The sequence below is a fragment of the Thalassophryne amazonica genome, chromosome 13 (assembly GCF_902500255.1).
Source record: "Thalassophryne amazonica chromosome 13, fThaAma1.1, whole genome shotgun sequence".
NCBI classification, from domain to species: Eukaryota; Metazoa; Chordata; class Actinopteri; order Batrachoidiformes; family Batrachoididae; genus Thalassophryne; species Thalassophryne amazonica.
The window spans coordinates 67029728-67049547 of NC_047115.1; the positions used below are offsets into that span (position 1 = coordinate 67029728).

A 19820-nucleotide genomic window follows, 5' to 3' on the forward strand; every position below is an offset into this window, starting at 1 on the left:
CTTACTGTATATTCCAGACTATAAGTGATTTTTTAACTAGTTTGGGAGGTCCTGTGACTTATATTCTGAAGCGAATTACTATATATTTGAAAAATACTGCATTATCTCTGGCCACAAGAAGAAGATCAGAATGAGAGAGATGTTCTGGTCTTAGAATGAGAAAAATGTAATAAATCATGTTCTCAAAAAGAAAGACCACACTTGAGAAAAAGAGGGAACATAATTTTCATACTGCTTGGCACTCCACTTGTTTGGAATGTGTGAGGCAACAAGTACAGAAACAGCAGACCAGAAAGGTTCAGCTAATGGAAGTTAAAATGTTTTACAAAAGTTTTCAAATGTTTAATTACACTGCACGTTTACTAGGGGTACCGGAAAAAATCGATTCACGTCCGAATCACGATTCTTAATATTACGATTCTGAATCGATCCAAAATATCTAAGAATCGATTTTTAAAAAGCAGTTTTTAAACATTTTCTTGCTTACTCGCTGCGAGTACTGTTTGTCAGGCAACGGCTTCCATACTACAGCGTCCCCACGAGGGGAGGGTCCAGTGTGCTTCAAACATTCATGAGCTGCAGCTTAGCATGGCTGACGAAGAGCTAATTCAGCCAGCACTGTCTTTGCTGAAGGCAAATGTTTGGGCGCATTTTGGATTTTATTATTTGCTGCGTAAGAAGGAGCTTGACATGACTTATGCAGTGTGCAAAATCTGCAAAATGAAAGTCAAGTACTTCAGAAACACTTCAAATCTGCAAGCCCACATGCTACACCATCACCCAGATCTAAAAGAGGGGAGCAGCGCTATCTGCACGAAGGTTTCAAGCTTGGCTAATGCAAGCGCACATGATTCAAATCCATATAGTTTTTGCAAAAAATAAAAAGGTCGGATAGTTTTCTAACAGACCTCGTAACTATTCTCAGAGCTCTTTGAATCGAAAATCAATTCTGAATCAAATCGTTAATCCAATAATCGGAATCATATTGAATCGTGACTTGTTGTACGATTCACATCCCTAACATTTACCTCATCTACTGTATGATCTGTTTGAGTTGTGTGCCTCATGCAGTAACGTTAACGCGCTCATTAGCTGCATGAATTCCGATACAACCACTCACAATTTTGATTTAGACCACTTCCATAGGTTTCCATATGCCAATTTCACCTCACTCAATAAATAAAACAATCCACATTATATTTACATCTTAACTTAAAGTGTAGCCTGATATTAAAATGTTTGCTCAGTCAATATGTGTGCGGAGCAATGAGGTACACAGTCAACATGAACAGATAAATGATCTGTTTACAGGAACACTGGCAAGCTTAATCAATTAACATGTTTTACTCTACTGTCTGACTGGGAACAAAGTAACACACACACAGAAATATAAATACAATTTTTTAAAAAACAATTTCAGTGATCAAAAAAGTCACATGAATACTGTCTTTAAGAAAGCCACTTTATTCTGCTCTGCCCCCTTTACCGAATGTTCCACAACATGGAGTTCTGTGACTTGCAGAATAATAGTAATGATGACAGTGAGTCCATGGAATTATGGATCATGGAATTGATATTCTTCAGTTCCTGTGTGGGAATCATCACTTTATCATGGTGGAGAGGTTTGTGTGCCCTTATGAACCAGAGAGCTGTGTTATCTGGAGCCTTCGTACTCCTGGTTGGGTCACCCATGGTAAATTTGTAAAAACCAACACACAAGTTACTGTAACGTGTGTGTTGGTTTTTACAAATAAATGTGTATTTATAAATACAGTTGTATGTAAAGTCTGGGCACCCCTGATGATTTCCATGATTTTCATCTATAAATCATTGGTTGTTTGGATCAGCAATTTCAGTTAAATATATCATATAGCAGAAAAACCCGGTAATATTAGAGAAGTGAAATGAAGTTTATAGGATTTGCAGAAAGTGTGCAATAATTCTTTAAACAAAATTAGGCAGGCACACCTATAGAAAAAAATACATCAATATTTAGTAGATCCTCCTTTTGTAGAAATAACAGCCTCAAAACACTTCTTATAGCTTCCAATGAGGGTCTGGATTCTGGTTAAAGGTATTTTTGGGCCATTCTTCTTACAAACATCTCAGGTTTGTTGGTTTCCGAGCATGGACAGGCCACTTAAATCACACCACAGATTTGAAATAATAATCAGGTCTGGGGACTGAGATGGCCATTCCAGAACTTTGTACTTGTTCCTCTGCATGAATGCCATAGTAGATTTTGAGCAGCGTTTAGGGGTAGTTGTCTTGTTGAAAGATCATGCCCCGGCGGAACTTCAACTTTGTCACTGATTCATGAACATTATCCTCAAGAATCTGCTGATATTGACTAGGATCCATGTGACCCTCAACTTAACAAGATTCCCAATACCTGCACTGGCCACACAGCATGATGGAGCCACCTCCAAATTTTACTATAAGTAGCAAGTGTTTTTCTTGGAATGCTGTGTTCTTTTTCAGCCATGCATACTGCTCCTTGGTATGTCTAAATAACTTAATTTTACTTTCATCAGCCAACAGCACCTTATTCCAAAACGAAGCTGGCTTGTCCAAATGTGCTTTAGTGTACCTCAAGCAACTCTGTTTGTGGCATGTATGCAGAAAAGGCTTCCTCTGCAATACAGCATCATACAGCATCTCTTTATACAAGTGCGCTGTATAGGTTGAACGATGCACAGAGACACTATCTGCAGCAAGATCATGTTGTAGGTCTTGGAGCAGGTCTGTGGGTTGACTATGACTGTTCTCACCATCCTTTGCTTCAGCTTATCTGAGATTTTTCTTGGCCTGCCACTTCGGGACTTAACTAGTACTGTGCCTGCGGTCTTCCATTTCCTCACTCTGTTCCTCACAATGGAAACTGACAGCTGATATCTGAGATAGCTTTTTGTATCCTTCCCCTAACCATGATTAGGGATGGGTATTGATAAGATTTTACTGATATCAATCATATCAGTTCCGCTATTGATCCAATTCCTTATCGATTCCCTTATCGATACCTCCTGTGAATTTTCTGTGTACTACAAGTAGTCTTTACAGGTTTTCTGTGTACTACAAGTAGTCTTTACAGGTTTTCTATGTCAACAACATTTTATTGAGTCTTAAAGTAAATAAACATGAAACTGGTCACTGGATCCTTGATCTCTGGACATAAATAAACTCTAAATGGTAGATCCTTGGTCTCTTTGTAATAACAGAGTCTTGCTGATCCAGGACAGACCCAAAGAACCCAGGGCTTTACATTATTTCGGAAGAAATCCGGAGGGCAGTTGAAAGGTACCAACAGGTCAAAGGGTAACAGCCTCTGATGTGAGGGAGGCAAAGCAGTGGGTGTAGGAGAGGTTTGCAGCAACTATGGAGAAGGACTTTCAGTCGGCACCAAGGTGATCTGACGGACCATGAGGCACCTCAGGAGAGGAAAATGGGGAATCATCCAAGCTGTCTACAGTAAGGATGGAACTCTGTTGACATAACTGAGGAGGAACTCTTGCATCAGACTGGAGTACTCTCTATAGTAGGGCAGAGCTGGAAGCTGATGGGGGATTATCATCATTTCTCTGCAGAAAACACTGAGGCAGTCAAACAACTGCAATGTTGAAGGCTCTTCTTGTGGAGGAATTGACTTGGATGAGATGTCTCTTCAACATTGTTGGGAGGTCTGTGACACACTAGTCAGCCTCCCTGGTAAAGTCTACTCCAGGGTGCTGGAAAGGAGGGTTGGCCGATAGTCAAACCTCTGATTGAAGAGAAGCAATGCAGGTTCCTTCCTGGCTGAGGAACAGCTGAGCAGCTATTTATTCTCACAAGGATCCTGGATGAGTCCTGGGAGTATGGAGTGTGGGGGTCCCTTCTCTGGGCCAGTCAGGCTCTGTACTCACAAAGTGAGAGCTGTGTTCGGGTTCTCTGCAGTAAAACGGACTCTTTTCCGGTGGGGGTTGGCCTCTGCCAGGGCTGCGCCTTGTCACCCATCCTGTTGTGATATTCATGGACAGGATATCGAGATGACATCGTGGGAGGAGGGTCTTCAGTTTGGTGGGCTCAGGGTTTCATCACTGCTTTTTGCAGATGATGTGGTCCTGTTGGCTTTATCGGCCGGTGACCTCCAGCACTCACTGGATCGTTTGCAGCCGAGTGTGAAGCGGCGGGGATGAGGAACAGTACCTCTAAATCTAAGGCCATGGTTCTCAGCAGGAAACTGATGGATTTCCTACTCTGGGTAGGGAATGAGGTCTTTCCCCAAGTGAAGGAGTTCAAGTACCACAGGGTCTTGTTAGAGTGAGGGGACAATGGAGCATGAGATTAGCTGGAAAATCAGAGCAGAAGGAACAGTGTTATTGTTGTGACGGAAAGGGAGCTCAGCCAAAAGGTGAAGCTCTCAATCTATTTGTCAATCTTCATTCTACTGTCACCTGCGGTCATAACGGTTGGGTCATGACTGAAAGACGTAGATCGTAAGTACAAAATTGAAAAGCCAAATGGGTTTCTTCAGGAGGGTGGCTGGTGTCTCACGTAGAGATAAGGTGAGAAGCTCGTTCATCATGAGAAGCTCAACGTACAGCCACTGCTCCTTCGCATTGAGAAGAGCCAGCTGAGGTGATTCAGGCATCTGGTAAGGATGCCCCCCTGGGTGCCTCTCTAGGGTGGTGTTTCAGGCATGTCCAGCTGGGAGGAGACTCTGGGGAAGACCCGGACTAGGTGGAGAGATTATATCTCCACACTGGCCTGGGAACACCTCTGTATCCCCCAGTCAGAGGTGGTTAATGTGGCCCAGGAAAGGGAAGTTTTGGGTCCTCTGCTGGAGCTGTTCCCCCTGCGACCTGGTCCCGGATAAGCAGTTGAAGATGAGTGAGTATTCTTCAGCTGACAAAAGAATTGCCCAGCAGGTGCACTTTCAGTGAGATGCTGCAGACAGTAAATCGGCCAAATAACAAAGAAGAAAGCCACACATAAAAGCCCAAACTGAATGTGTTCTGTAAATATCCAAAAAACAGTCACAGAATATACCAACTGTGGAATAATTATATATTTATTTTCTATATCTGCTTATTCCAATTAAGTGTCACAGGGGAGCTGGAGTGTATCCCAGCTGTCTTTGGGCAAGAGGCTCGTTACAATCTGGACAGGATGCCAGTGTATCACAAGGCCAGACAGAAACAGACAAACACACTCACACGCACCGTCAAGTTAAACTTTCCAGTTCACCTAACCTGCATGTGTTGATAGAGGCCAGAAGCCGGAGCACCACAGAACCCACTCAACACAGGGAGAACGTGCAAAAACCACACAGAAGGACTTAGGCGGGAAGCGATTCCTACAACCTTCTTGCTGTGAGACAACAGTGCTAACCACTAAGCCACTGTGGTACTCATGAAATAATTATTCAAGATCAAAGATAGATGATGTAGAAAGAGCGGCGTGACATAGCATAGCTGAAGGCAGCATCACACATGTGAGGACTGCTGTGTGCGCGCGTCTGACATCCTGGCCCACATCTGCTATGTTGCATGGTGTAACGGGTCTGGTATCAGTCTGGTATGCAATGTGGAAGAAGACCGAGCAGAGACGAGGTCACGCTAAAATTTTTGTATGCAAGTGTGTGTGTACATACAGCCTCTAGTGACGTGTTGTTTTATGTGAACATTAATTAGTTCACGGGGGTAAACAGTAACACTGGAATCTGATATTGAACACTTTAAAACATATGTGAACAGGACAAGAATAAAAAAAACAATCTCAGCAGGAGATTGTAATTGATCATTAAGGCCTGTACTGCAAACGTAGTGTTATAGTGTGTGAAATACCAGTGAATTAAGCAAAACAACTATTTTCCAGAAAAAGAAAAGGAAAGCAAATTTGGCTGATTAGTTTTCAAGAAACAAGGGACATGAATAATAACAAATATCTTGTCTGACAAAATGTTTATACATCTTGCATTTATTTCAGATTATTTTCCAAATAGTATTTCAGCTTTTGCAGTTTGACAGTGTATGCTCTACATTTCACTGTTTCCAAAAAGAAGAAGGGGAAAAAAAGATGCACTGGAAAGAAAGTATGTTTTGGAGGCACTGTTTCACGGTTAGTTTCACAGACTGTTTTGGTTCAATATGGTACTGTACATATAAGACAAACTTGGCCAGATGCCTGTTTAACTGAACATAATTAATTGTAGAATCCCAGCATTTTGGATCAAATTCCACTGGAAAATATTACCCCAATCTTTGGTATAGAACTCCGGATTGGGGGGTGTGGGGGAGTGGAGTTTGATTCTTAGATGTATCGTGACATGGAATGTATTCTGAACCTATTCACACATGTCAATAACCAGTTTTATAAATGTTAATTGCGCTGGCCACTGTTTATGAACACTTTTCATGTTCCTTACAGAAAACCTGCGTTGTTTTACTCAGGTCATTTTTTTGAACTGGTAATGTATTTTTTTGGAAGCATATTTGCCATATGGCCTTCGTTTCAGCTTCTGTCTTTTGTAATAATTGAGGGACAAAGCGAGCTGTGCAGTTGCAGGTTCCACTCTGTGTGTGTAAAGAACAGAACCCCCCCACCAAAAAAATACTAAGCAATAAGCACCTAGCCGCAAGCTCCAGTTACATCTGACAACAGGTTTTTAATTTCAAAATATAAACTAAATACAGTGAGGAACATAAGCATTTGAACACTCTGCGTGTTTTGCAAGTTCTCCCACTTAGAATCATGGAGGGGTCTGAATTTTCATCTTAGGTGCATGTCCACTGTGTAAGAGGATCATAATCTAAAAAAAAAAAAAAATCCAGAAATCACAATGAATGATTTTTTAATAATTTATTTGTATGTACTGCTGCAAATAAGTATTTGAACACCTGTGAAAATCAATGTTAATATTTGGTACAGTAGCCTTTGTTTTCAATTACAGAGGTCAAATGTTTCCTGTAGTTTTTCACCAGGTTTGCACACCACCGCAGCAGGGATTATGATCCACTCCTCCATACAGATCTTCTCCAAATCTTTCAGGTTTGGAGTTTCAGCTCCCTCCAAAGATTTTCTATTGAGTTCAGGTCTGGAGACTGGCCAGGCCACTCCAGGACCTTGAAGTGCTTCTTACGGAGCCCCTCCTTAGTTGCCCTGGCGTGTGTTTGGGGGTCATTGTCATGCTGGAAGACCCGCCATGACCCATCTTCAATGCTCTTACTGAGGGAAGGAGGTTGTTTGCCAAAATCTCGCAATACATGACCCCATCCATCCTCCCTTCAAAACAGTGAAATCGTCCTGTCCCCATTGTAGAAGAGCACCCCACAAGTATGATGTTTCCACCCCATGCTTCATGGTTGGGATGGTTTCTTGGGGTTGTTCTCATCCTCTAAACATGGTAAGTGGAGCTGATTCCAAAAAGCTCTATTTTGGTCTCATCTGACCACATGACCTTCTCCCATGCCTCCTCTGGATCATCCAGATGGTCACTGGTGAACTTCAAACGGGCCTGGACATGTGCTGGCTTGAGCAGGGGGACCTTGCTGTCCTGTAGGATCTTAAACCATGACAGCATCATGTGTTACTAATGTAATCTTTGTGACTGTGGTCCCAGCTCTCTTCAGGTCATTGACCAGGTCCTCCTGTGTAGTTCTGAGCTTTCTCAGAATCATCCCAACCCCAAAAAGTGAGATCTTGCATGGAATCCCAGACCGAGGGAGATTGACAGTCATCTTGTGTTTCTTCTACTTTCTAATAAATAATAACAGTTGTTGTCTTCTACCAAGCTGCTTGCCTGTTGTCCTGTAGTCCATCCCAGCCTTGTGCAGGTCTGCAGTTTGGTCCCTGGTGTCCTTAGACAGCTCTTTGGTCTTGGTTATGGTGGACAAGTTGAAGTGTGATTGATTGAGTGTGTGAACAGGTGTCTTTAATACAGGTAACAAGTTCAAACAGGTGCAATTAATACAGGTAAAGAGTGCAGAGTAAGAGGGCTTCTTAAAGAAAAATTAAAAGGTCTGTGTGAGCCAGAATTCTTGCTGGTTGGTAGGTGTTCAAATACTTATTTGCAGCAGTAACATACATACATACCTCTATGATTTCTAAGTGGGAGAACTTGCAAAACCGCAGGGTGTTCAAATACTTATTTTCCTCACTGTAGTTATGTGTCAGAGCGCTTGTTGCGGCTCAAAAAAACCTCTGCTTTTATCCTCACCGACCATCACCATTTAAAGGCTCTGTCCAAAGCAGACTCATGCTGTGTTTCATAAGGGCAAATAAAGAATCCAAATAGATTATTTGCTGAGTATCATGGCTCGTCATCATCTAAAAACTTTATCCATCACTATTTTCATTTTAATGTGCCCTGGGTAGCACATTGTAGTGGAGCCACACAGTTGGAAATATGGCATTTACGGAACATGTTGAAAACAAATTTATTATGGATCATTACAATATACTGATTTTGAAAAGTACCAAGCAATCAAACGGTAAGGAAAAAATTCTGTCTAGAAAAAAGCTACGTTTTAAATGTTAATGATAAATGTTTTATAATCAGTCGCAGCCCTCTGAATCATAATCAAATCTCGAGGTGCCCAAAGATTCTCATGCCTATATAATAATAATAACTCCTTTATTTGTTATTGTAGATATCAAACAGACACGGGGAGGACATGCAAACGACACACAGAAAGGCCGTGAATCGATCCCTCGAACTTCTTATGTAAGGCACCAGTGCTAACCACTAACCCACCATGACGCCTAAGAGCTACAAAATAATTGATTCAACCATATAGTTTTTTATTCACAGCAATCAAACAATGTGATTCAATGCTGAGTTTAAAACAAGCATGAGAAGATGGACTTGTATATTAGTATGTAATTTACCGATTAAAAAATTGGGTGGGGCTAAAAGCTTAAAACTCAACAGCAATGCCTGTATTCATCACCAGACTCCATAATAAATCTGGTTAATGGACATGGGTTCTCCCCAGACAATGGAGCAATGGCGTTGCGCCATTCTACTGTAATGACAGCGCCATTATACTGCACCGTGCTCTAAGATGTTTTTTAATCCAGCCAGTCTGTTTGTGCTGAACGGACTGCTGCCTGCTCGGCCCTACCCCACCGGCATCCAGCCGAGCAGAGCAGAGCCACATGCAGCTCAGAGTGAGGACAGCACGTGGTCTAGTGAAAGAACAAAAAGTCCATCAGTCTTCCAATAAAAGAGCTCCTTCTGCCTGCGTAGCTAGTGACACATTAAGGCTTTGTTTTACAGATGAAAGCCTTCATGTTTCCAGAGTTTGCTCAAATATTGTGAGAGTGACAAGTCTCTCGTTCACTCACAGAAAGAAAGAGAGGAGGAAAAAGTGTGAACAGCAGACGCTACACGCTGTAAAAAAGCAGCGAAGCAATTTTAATCAACAATCATCTTCACCACACAGCTTCAGTGAAACAATAAAGTGTGAAAAACTGATTCAGAAAGTTTTTCCCTCCAGAGGTCATCTTTAAAAGAGCAAATTTACTTCTTTACTTCTTACAAAAGTATTTTTTTGTGTTGTTTTCTTTTTATTATTGTTGTTTACACACCAATGACACCAGATCAAATTACTTCTTACGAGGTCTGTCCAAAAAGTAACGGACCTTTTTATTTTTTCACAAACTATATGGATTTGAATCACGTGTGATTGCATCAGCCAAGCTTGAACCTTCGTGCGTATGCGTGAGTTTTTTCACGCCTGTCGGTTGCGTCATTCGCCTGTGAGCAGTCTTTGTGTGAGCAGTGGTCCATTTTTATTGCGAATAAAATGTCTGAACGATTTGGAGCTTTGCTGCATCAAATTTTTCCAGAAACTGTGAGAGACCTCCAGGTGGACACCATTCGGAAAATTCAGATGGCTTTCAGGGATGATTTTATGGGGATCACACAGATTAAGGAGTGTTGCAGCCGGTTTAAAGACCGCCCACAGCGTCTGAGAGCGCGGTGCACTCCGAGCGCCGATCGACAGGCTGAAACCCCGCTGAAACAACCAGATCATTTCCAAAGTGAAGGCTTTGTGATCCGGGACGTCGTCTGACTTCCACAGAAATGGCAGAAGATGTGGACATCAGCACTTTTTGGCACATTCCACTGTTACAGGAGTTTTTGCCAACAGCACCGCCATACTAAAATTTCTGGGAAGAACCCTGTATAATCTAGCAGCCAGTCTTCTCTATGTCTGCCTGATCCCATCAGATCTCAGAAACTAAGCAGGGTGTGTCCTAGGAGACCTCTTCAGATGACCAGAGGTTGTGTGTTCTCTGGGTACAACAGGAGTTGCATCAGTAATGGTATCTGGTGTAAAACTTGCTCCAAATCCCAATTTGAGAAAGCACCACATTTAACAACGCACAGTTTTTTTAACCAGAGCAAAAGACAAAATCAGCCAGGATGAGACCATTTGCCTAGACTGACTTCAAATATGAGTAAATAAGTATGTTCATTAATTTATTTTTTTTTTTGGTGGTTTCGTGTTGAGTTTTGTAAATGAAGAAAAGCGCCATTGACCGACCTGAAAGTGATTCATGTATTCAGAGCGGGAGTGCCATCTAGTGTTCAAGAAATGAAACTTCAGCCTCTGTCCTAGCAGTAAATAAATTTATTACTTTCACCAAAACATCAAATCTAGGCTTGCATCTTAAATGCACCTTCCTGCAAATTTGACCTGTAATTTTGAGATCTGCACAATAAATGTTTTCAGAATTACATTATATCTGTTTTTGTTTTTATTATTTATTTTGATCAATTTACCTTTGCTAAGGGACCCATTCAGAAACACATTACAATTTTAACACATAAGTTTATATCGTGATATATACCGTTACCGTGAAGGGATTCAATTTATACTGTGATATGAATTTTAGGTCATATCCTACAGCACTAGTTGACTGTATGTTTGTACTGTGCATTGTCACTACAGCATTTTCAATATTGTTACCAGAGGAACCTGTAGAGAGCCTGACCTTAAAAAAAAAAAAAAAGCATCAGACACATTTTAGCAGCTCTGCACTATGTAAACACATCAGTAAAACATTATTCACCAATTTGCAGTTTAGATTTTTTTTTCTTTGAACTGTCTCAGCCAGTTTCCTTTTTTGAAGGTGTTTTTGCAAACTGGAAGTTGTGAATTTAAGTATCATGTCATGTTACAGAATCCATTTCACCCTACACACCTCAGGGAGTATTTTGGGAAAACAACACTACGATCAAGCACCTTGAACTTTTAGTGTGAATGAACACCTCTGCAGGTGATACTCACACAGACAACATGTAGGCCCACTGCTCCATCAACACGCTGCTGGTTGGTGAAGTAATCCCTGGGGAACTCGTGGATTGCTGCAGAGGAAAAGAAATATAGTAAAACACAGAAAGAAAGTGAAAAGGAAGAAATATAAAGTTAACCGTACGTGCACCTACAGTATATTAACATATTTTATTTAATTGTTTTTGCTTGTGCTTGTCTTTATGTCATTATTGGAGTAAACTGATAAACATAAATGGTATATGCATTTCTATCCCACTTTTCCATTGATACAGACGCACAAAGCTGTTAACCCTCTCAGGACCATGAACGCGCCGGGGAAACCAACTCTGTTTTTCATCATCGTTTTATTAATAGATCGGCAGCTTGGTGTCCAAGCAGTTATTGTCAATCATAGAGGTTGGAGAAGGTCACATGGTATGTCTCCTCCTCCAGATTGAAGGTGTTCAGTCTGTGTCAGAGGCACTGTCACATTAAAGACACTGTAGAACCTTCAGTATTTAGCAGCATAGAATTTTGGGGAAAAAATTAATTTACCTCATTTTAGAATAAGGCTGTAACATAACAAAATGTGGAAAAAGTGAAGAGCTGTGACTACTTTAATGCACAATTACTGAGAAAATAAGAGCCTCATAATTTTCAATGTCCACATCAAACAAAACTGTTAGGAGCACCGCCGCACATTCCCCAAAATATGATTTCCATAAACATCCAAACTGAGGTCTTAGGTGGTTTAGACACTGAGAGAGGGGTGTGTTTAGGCTTCTTTGGTCACATACTGAGCCAATCACACTCCACCCCTTTATGCATTAATGAGTTCATGGGGACGTAGCCAGAATCATCACTGCTGCTGTTGCCAACATGGCAATGCCCAGATATGGGCTTCATATCAGCTGATCTGGGTCTCTATAGAAAACCTATGGGTGATGCCATGCAGACTTTGTACAATATATAGGTTGAAAACGTGGCAACGTTTTCTACAGCAGACAGTGTTGAGGATATTTCCGGGTTCCTGTGTATGGTTTGCGCGTCGTTTTGAATTGTGTCGTGAGTACTTGTTCACGGAAATATTTTGGACGATTAAGGATTACGAGTAAGGATTGTGGATATTTGCTGTTAAGCTCGGACACTGATTAAACCTCTGTGTGTAAATTTGGGTGTCATTTTATGCTGTTTGGTGAGCAGAAGCTAAAGGTTAGCTATCGGTTAGCCGCTAACTCAGTCTTCTCGTCGTCATGCCACCAAAAAAAAATCCATTAACGGAGGAAAATGAGGACATTAGGAAGGCACTCGACTTTCTCTCACATGACATTTGTGAGATTAAGTCTAAACAAGACAAGATTTTGCAACTTGTGGAAGAAGTCGCAAAACTACGGGCGCAAGTCGAGGAGAGAGACAGGAAGATTGCAGCACTGGAGCGAAGAGTGGATGACTTGGAGCAATATTCAAGAATAAATGATGTTATTGTGACCGGGTTGAAGTTAAAACCCCAGTCATACACGCATGCTGTGACCGCAGACAGCCGGCGAGCTGGAGATGAGCTCTGTGGAACAACAAGTGGCAGCTTTTCTCGCAACCAGAGACATTAATCTGGATGTGGATACCATTGAGGCTTGCCACTCTCTGCCAGCTAGGGACAACAACACGCCAGCTGTGATCTTGAGGTTTGTAAACAGGAAAAACAAAATTACACTAATGAAACAAGGGAAAAAGCTAAAGGGCACGAATGTTTACTTGAACGACCACTTAAAGGAATGCGGACATTGCTAAGAAAGCCAGATATTTACGGAAACAAAACAAAATACAGAACACATGGGTTATGAACTGCAAAGTATACATTAAACTTAAAGGTACACCCGAGGAAGCCAAGGTACTCGTCATAAAAGACATAGAAGAACTAAAAAAATATGAATGAGGATAAAACATAACTGTATTGCACCGATATAATGACATCCAACAATAATTCTTCTATCATGGAAGAAAATGATGTAGGGATACAACAAAGGATTCTGGAGTATGGACACTTGGAACTGAAATCATTTGAGTACACTGATTATAGGGCATTAGATTTGGAAGATGAATTAGATCCTGATAACAACCTGTTTTTATTATCCAACCCAATAGATTGCAAATATTTATATGAAGATGATTATAACTATTTTGTTGACTCCAAAGGGAAACTCTCAATTATTCATTTCAATAGTAGGAGCATGTATAGTAACTTCATCCACATCAAAGAATATTTACAACAATTTACCCAGCCATTTCACATTATTGCAATTTCAGAAACATGGTTTAATGAGGATAAAGGTATAGATTTCGAGTTAGAAGGTTATAGCTTGAACTATGTAAACAGAGGAAATAAAATGGGAGGTGGAGTTGCTATATATGTCCATAATAACATTAAATTCAAAGTAATAGGAAATATGACAATGACAATATATGACACATTAGAATGCATAACAATATAGATACTCAATGCAAAAAAGAAAAATATTATTGTAAGTTGCTTATACAGGTCACCTGGTTCAAGTCTGGAATTTTTTACAGAGTGTGTGGAAAAAACATTTTCCACAATAGGTCACAAAAAAATATTTATCTGCAGAGATTTCAATATTGATTTGATGAACCCAAATAATCACAAACCAACCGATGACTATATCAATAGGATGCACAGTATGAGTTTTTATCCAGCTATCACTAAACCTAGTAGAATTACATCTCATAGTGCTACTCTCATTGACAGCATTTTCACAAATGACATGGGAGTCTACAAGTATCAGCGGCCTAATGATCTGCGACATATCTGACCACCTGCCTGTCTTTATAGTATATGATGACAACTGTAATCACTGTAAAACACCCCAAAAACCCATATACAAACGAATAAAAAATGACAATGCTATCAACTCACTATATCATAACCTGCTTGAACAAGATTGATATACAGTATATAGGGAAAGAAATGTGGATTCAGCAATTGATAATTTTTTAGAAATCTTTACTTCAGTATATAATAAAAACTGTCCAATTTGTCAAATTAGTAAAAACAATATAGCTATAAAAAGTCCATGGATAACCAAGGCGTTACGTAATGCTTGTAAAAAGAAAAATAATTTATATAGACAGTTTATTAGTTTAAGGACTGAGGAATCTGAACATAAATATAAAATTTATAAAAATAAACTGACTGATATCATGAGAACTAGCAAAAAACTATATTATGCAATTTATTACATAACAATAGGAATGACACTAAAAAGATTTGGGGAATATTGAATACTGTTATTAAGGGTTGTAAAAGTAAGTCATATCCAGACTATTTTACTGATAAGAATTTTGATAACTATAATATGCATGACACTGTAAATAGTTTTAACAATTTTTTTATAAATGTTGGACCAGACTTGGCTGATAAAATTCCTAAGTGCAAAGAAAATCAGCTTGACAATTCACCCATAGAAAATAATTCAAAGACAATGTTTCTGTCTGGAGTAACCGAGGCTGAACTAATAGATACTGTTAATAAGTGTAAGAGCAAATCATCAACTGATTGTTATGATATAGATATGACTGTAATAAAAAGAATTATGCAGAGTATTTCTAAACCTTTAACATATATATGCAACCTATCATTCCAAACAGGAACATTTCCAAACAAAATGAAAATTGCAAAAGTAATACCATTGTATAAAAATGGAAACAACACATCTTCACTAACTACAGACCAGTCTCTCTACTCCCTCAGTTTTCAAAAATATTAGAGAAACTCTTTAACAACAGATTAGAGAAATTTATAGATAAACACAACATAATTACTGAAAGTCAGTATGGCTTTTGGTCAGCCAGGTCAACATCAATGGCCATAATTGATGCGGTTGAAGAAATCACGAATAAATTAGACAAGAAGAAATATACAACTGGAATATTTACTGATCTCAAAAAAGCCTTTGATACTCTTAATCATGGAATTTTACTAAAAAATTGTAAAGATATGGCATTAGGGGAGTGGCTTTGAACTGGATCCAAAGTTATTTAACAGACAGACGACAGTTTGTGAAAATGGGTGAATTTCAGTCAGGGTATTTGGGCATTGCTTGTGGGGTCCCACAAGGATCTGTATTGGGTTCAATGCTGTTTAATTTGTATATAAATGATATATTTGGTGTTTCAAAGTTATTAAAACTAATTCTATTTGTAGATGATACTAATATATTCTATTCTAGTGACAATTATCATGACCTAATTCATAGTATAATTAATGAATTACTTAAACTGAAATTATGGATGGATATTAACAAACTTTCCCCAAATTTAAATAAAACTAAAGTAATATTCTTTGGACACTACAAGGAAAAATTAAATCAGATAATAAATATAGATGGTGTCAGTATAGATACTGTCAGAAATAAAATTCTTAGGAATAACTATAGACAGCAAATTAACCTGGAAAGCACACATCAGACACATACAAAGTTAAGTTTCTAAAAGTGTCTCAGTTATTAACAAGGTTAAATACTTATTAGATTATAATGCATTGTATTTACTGTATTGTTCATTCGCGTTGCCCTACCTAACCTACTGCATTGAAATTTGGGGCAATAACTATAAAAGATCACTACATCCCCTCTTTATACTCCAGAAACGTGCTATTAGACTTATACACAAGGTAGGATATTACGAGCACACTCATAATCTATTCCTGCAGTCTAAGTTAGTCGATTTTTATACGGCACAACTTCTGTACAAAGCAAATAAAAATATCCTGCCTATTAATATTCAAAAGCTCTTCACACACAGAGAAGGGGGTTATAGCCTGAGGGGCTGCAGTAACTTTAAGATTCAGCCAGTAAGAACTACGAGGAAAAGTTTGTGTGTGTGTGTGTGTGTGTGTGTGGAACCGACTGGGGCAGCAACTTAAGCAATGTACAAATATTCATTACTTCAAATCAAAGTATAAGGAAATGATTTGGTCACAATACAGGGCTGTTGGTTAGGAGGGTCATGATTATATATTAAAAAATCTAATTAGAACATTTTCAGGAATGTAAAACAATATAAATAACTGCCTATAGTATAGTGTGTTATTGATTATATATGTGATTAGAGGATCCAGAGTGGGCATTGGGTTTGAGTGCTGACTGTGTTAAGATGAAGCTGTGTCTGGTTTTTGTGGTTGTGCTGCTGCTGGCTCTCCATCTTTCACTGCAGGTAAGGAGACAGAGTCTGAACAACACTGGTGACTCAGTGAATACAACTACAAACATGACGGTGGCTAGCTACTTCACAACGCCCAGTTTCAACGCTGCAGTGAACACAGTCGAAGACAAATGAAGGTTTTCCAAAGAGCAAGGCCTTCACGCTGCTGCTCCCAGTTGCACTCGTGCCCACTGTAGTACCTGGCGATGGCATTGGCACACGACACATCACCAAGTGGCTTAATGAAATATCTATTTATATTATATAGTAATATGAATATAACACAGATTAGATTGATAATCAATATGTTTGTTTGTGTGTTTGTCCTTGTTGTTTGTGTGTGTGTTTGTCCTTCTGTGGTGTTGTGAGCCATCTGTCATGCTGCTGGTTCCGTTCTGTCTTTGTATCCATGACCATCCAAATCTCTATATTCACACCTGGCAGGTCTCTAGGGATGGTACGCCAGGGTAGCCCCCTGCCTTGAGAGACCATCTCACCATCAGACTTGCCATTTTAATGCACCAACATCAAACTTTAGCAGGACCAGTGGGTAGTAACGTCTTGGAATAACCTCAGGATATTACCTCACTAAGGTCCTGTGTTTTTTAATTCCACCTCACATGACTCCATGCTTTAGCAGGTCCTCACCAAGGACCTGTGGTTTTAATGCACTCACCTCAAACGCCTCAAACTAAGCAGGGCAAACAACAGTAATAATAATCATCACATTAAATCCAACGATATGTGTTCCTTGTGTGTCTTGTCTGGTCCTCTGTTGTGTGTTATTTTGTCTATACTGTCCAGTGTGTATTCCAGTGTTATCCACTCCTGTGTTATATTACTATGGTATTGTATTATGTTACGTTTATATTTATATGTGTATGCGCATGTGTGTATGTAAGTATGTATATATATACATACATATATATATATATATATATATATATATATATATATATATATATATATATATATATATATATATATATATATATATATATATGTGTGTGTGTGTGTGTGTATGTATGCATATATAGTATGTGTATATATGTATATATGTGTGTATGTATGTATGTGTGTATATGTTGTCAGGAAAGATGACTTTAAGCTTGCTTTCAGCTGATTTCATCTTGGAATATAATACGTGCCATGGTAATTAATATACATGCTGTTGGATTAAACTGCACAGTGTTTGGTACTCTCCAGGAGTAAGTGAGGTCATACCGGACTTTTCCATTGCAAATGGGGAGGCCCACGGAATGAACTCGGTGGTGAAGACGAGGGAATATATCTAAAAATGATTCTAACATGACAAGTATGATCGAAATGGAGTATTAATGTGTTAAAATTAAGAGTGATTAGAAAAAAGTATTGTACGAATAAGTGAAATGAATGATTATATGAGTTGTTTTTCCATAAAGAGTGCAGAGTCAGAGAAAAAGAGGAAGTGAAGAAGATGTCGCAAGCAGGGCAAGAAAAGCTGACTGTTAACCAACTGATCAAATGATTAAATGTTAGTAAAATCTGAAATGAATAATAGCAATGAGAATGTTTGTATATGATCATATGAATTGTTTTTATGTGAAAGAGAGTTGTAATGAAATGATTGAAATATGATTGATGGATTTGAAGAATAATTTAAAAGAATGAATTCTCAGAAAAGCTGAAGTGTTTAACAGAAAAGAGGAACTTGAGAAATAAGTTACTGGTAGGGCTGCAGGGATTTCCAGTAAAGCAGAAGAAGGAGAAGGGAGGAGGTTTTGAGGTCAACAGCGTCCCCATGGTAACCAAGATCATCTGAGGATGACAGAGTCAAGAAAATATATAACCTGTTTGAAACACCAGAAAACGGGGTTAGTCTTCTAGGGAGAGGTGCTGTTGCCACTACTCCCCTGCTACGAGGGGATCACAAGACTTTGACCATCTTGTGAGCATCCAATTGGAATCGTGGAGTAGAGGATTTGGAGCCATAAAAGATCATTTGAGAGAGATTTTCAACTCCCACTCAGGCCGTCCAGTCACGGAGTAGCTCAGAACAATGGAGAATAACCACTGGCCTTAAGTCTGAGTGGGGAATGTTCAACGATTTCTCTCTCAAGGAATATCACAGCATACCAGAATGGATTAGATCAACTTTTGGTTGATTGAAGACGGAATAAATTCTTATGTGGATTAACTTCCTGAAGGATTACTATATCACACAAGGATCGTGGTCAGCTAACGATTAATAGCGGATGAAGAAGAAATCAAGTTCATTGAGCTGGGGACCCTAACCTCAAAAACCTCCTTCCCTCACTCCTAGGAAAATTAGTTGAGAAATCAATCCAGTCCCAGTCAAAGTAAGATCAGTCAGAATTATTGAATTAAAAACAAAAATCTCTGCCAATCATTATTCTAATTATACTTGAATTACTGTTGTGAAATTATCACCATATAACCTATTTTGATTATGTTATCGGCACTTGCAAAACCTGCAATAAAATTCCAAGCATGCAGTTAAAGTGTTAAGGCTCGGACATTGGATTATTGATGCTTCTTAAGGTGTGAAAGTTAAGTTTATTGGGTATAACATCAAAAGTGCTCTAAAAGGTTAGTCTGGTTTTTAATGAAAATAACACATCCTGGGGACTCGCTGTACGAGTCACTAAATTTAAAATCTAGCAAAATTCCAAGAGCCCTGATCCATAAGAGGAGAGCTGCCGTTAACGGGCATGGCCGGTTCGTATCCTGGTTTCTGAGAAGGCTATTCGACCGGGGTGCGAGATCAGCTTCAGCGGGGTGGACGTCCGGATGGAGGCAGTGAGCGGCTAGACGAATCTCCTCGCCACCAGCTTGAACAGCCTTTGTGCAGCCCTGCCGGGTAATACCCGTGGAGACACGAAGGTCGGACCCCAGAGATGGAGAGCTGGTTTACACAAACACACTCATCGGAGGGTGAGCGTGTGCCGTGTATCTAAAAAGCGGGATCTGACAATGTATATATATATGTGTGTGTGTGTGTATATATGTATATGTATGTGTGTGTGTATGTGTGTATATATGGATATGTATGTAATGTATGTGTGTGTGGGTGTATGTTCACATACATATATAATTGTATTATTTATTAGCTTTATATATTATATATGAAATATTAAGCTCAAAATGACGGCAACCGTGTAATTTCATTTAATTGAGGATGGAATTGGGGGTGGGAGTCAGCTTGTCTTCATCCCACTCCTTTCCAAGTTGATTCTGTTTGTGTTATGTTAATTCATTTATGCCTTTTTTTGTCTTTATTAATTTTCTTTTTTCTTTTCACCATCTTATGAACAGTGTCAAGTGTGTACATAAAACTGTACT

The 19820-nt window shown here is 39.3% G+C and overlaps 1 protein-coding gene across 1 annotated transcript in view; it reads right to left on the reverse strand.

The window, feature by feature from the left end:
• Nucleotides 1-19820, reverse strand: part of LOC117523024 (sodium/potassium/calcium exchanger 3-like) — a 325317-nt gene that overhangs the window by 74241 nt on the left and 231256 nt on the right. The window contains exon 4 of the mRNA XM_034184439.1: nucleotides 11277-11353. Within this exon, the coding sequence (XP_034040330.1) occupies nucleotides 11277-11353 (77 nt within the window). The remainder of the gene's footprint in view (nucleotides 1-11276; nucleotides 11354-19820) is intronic.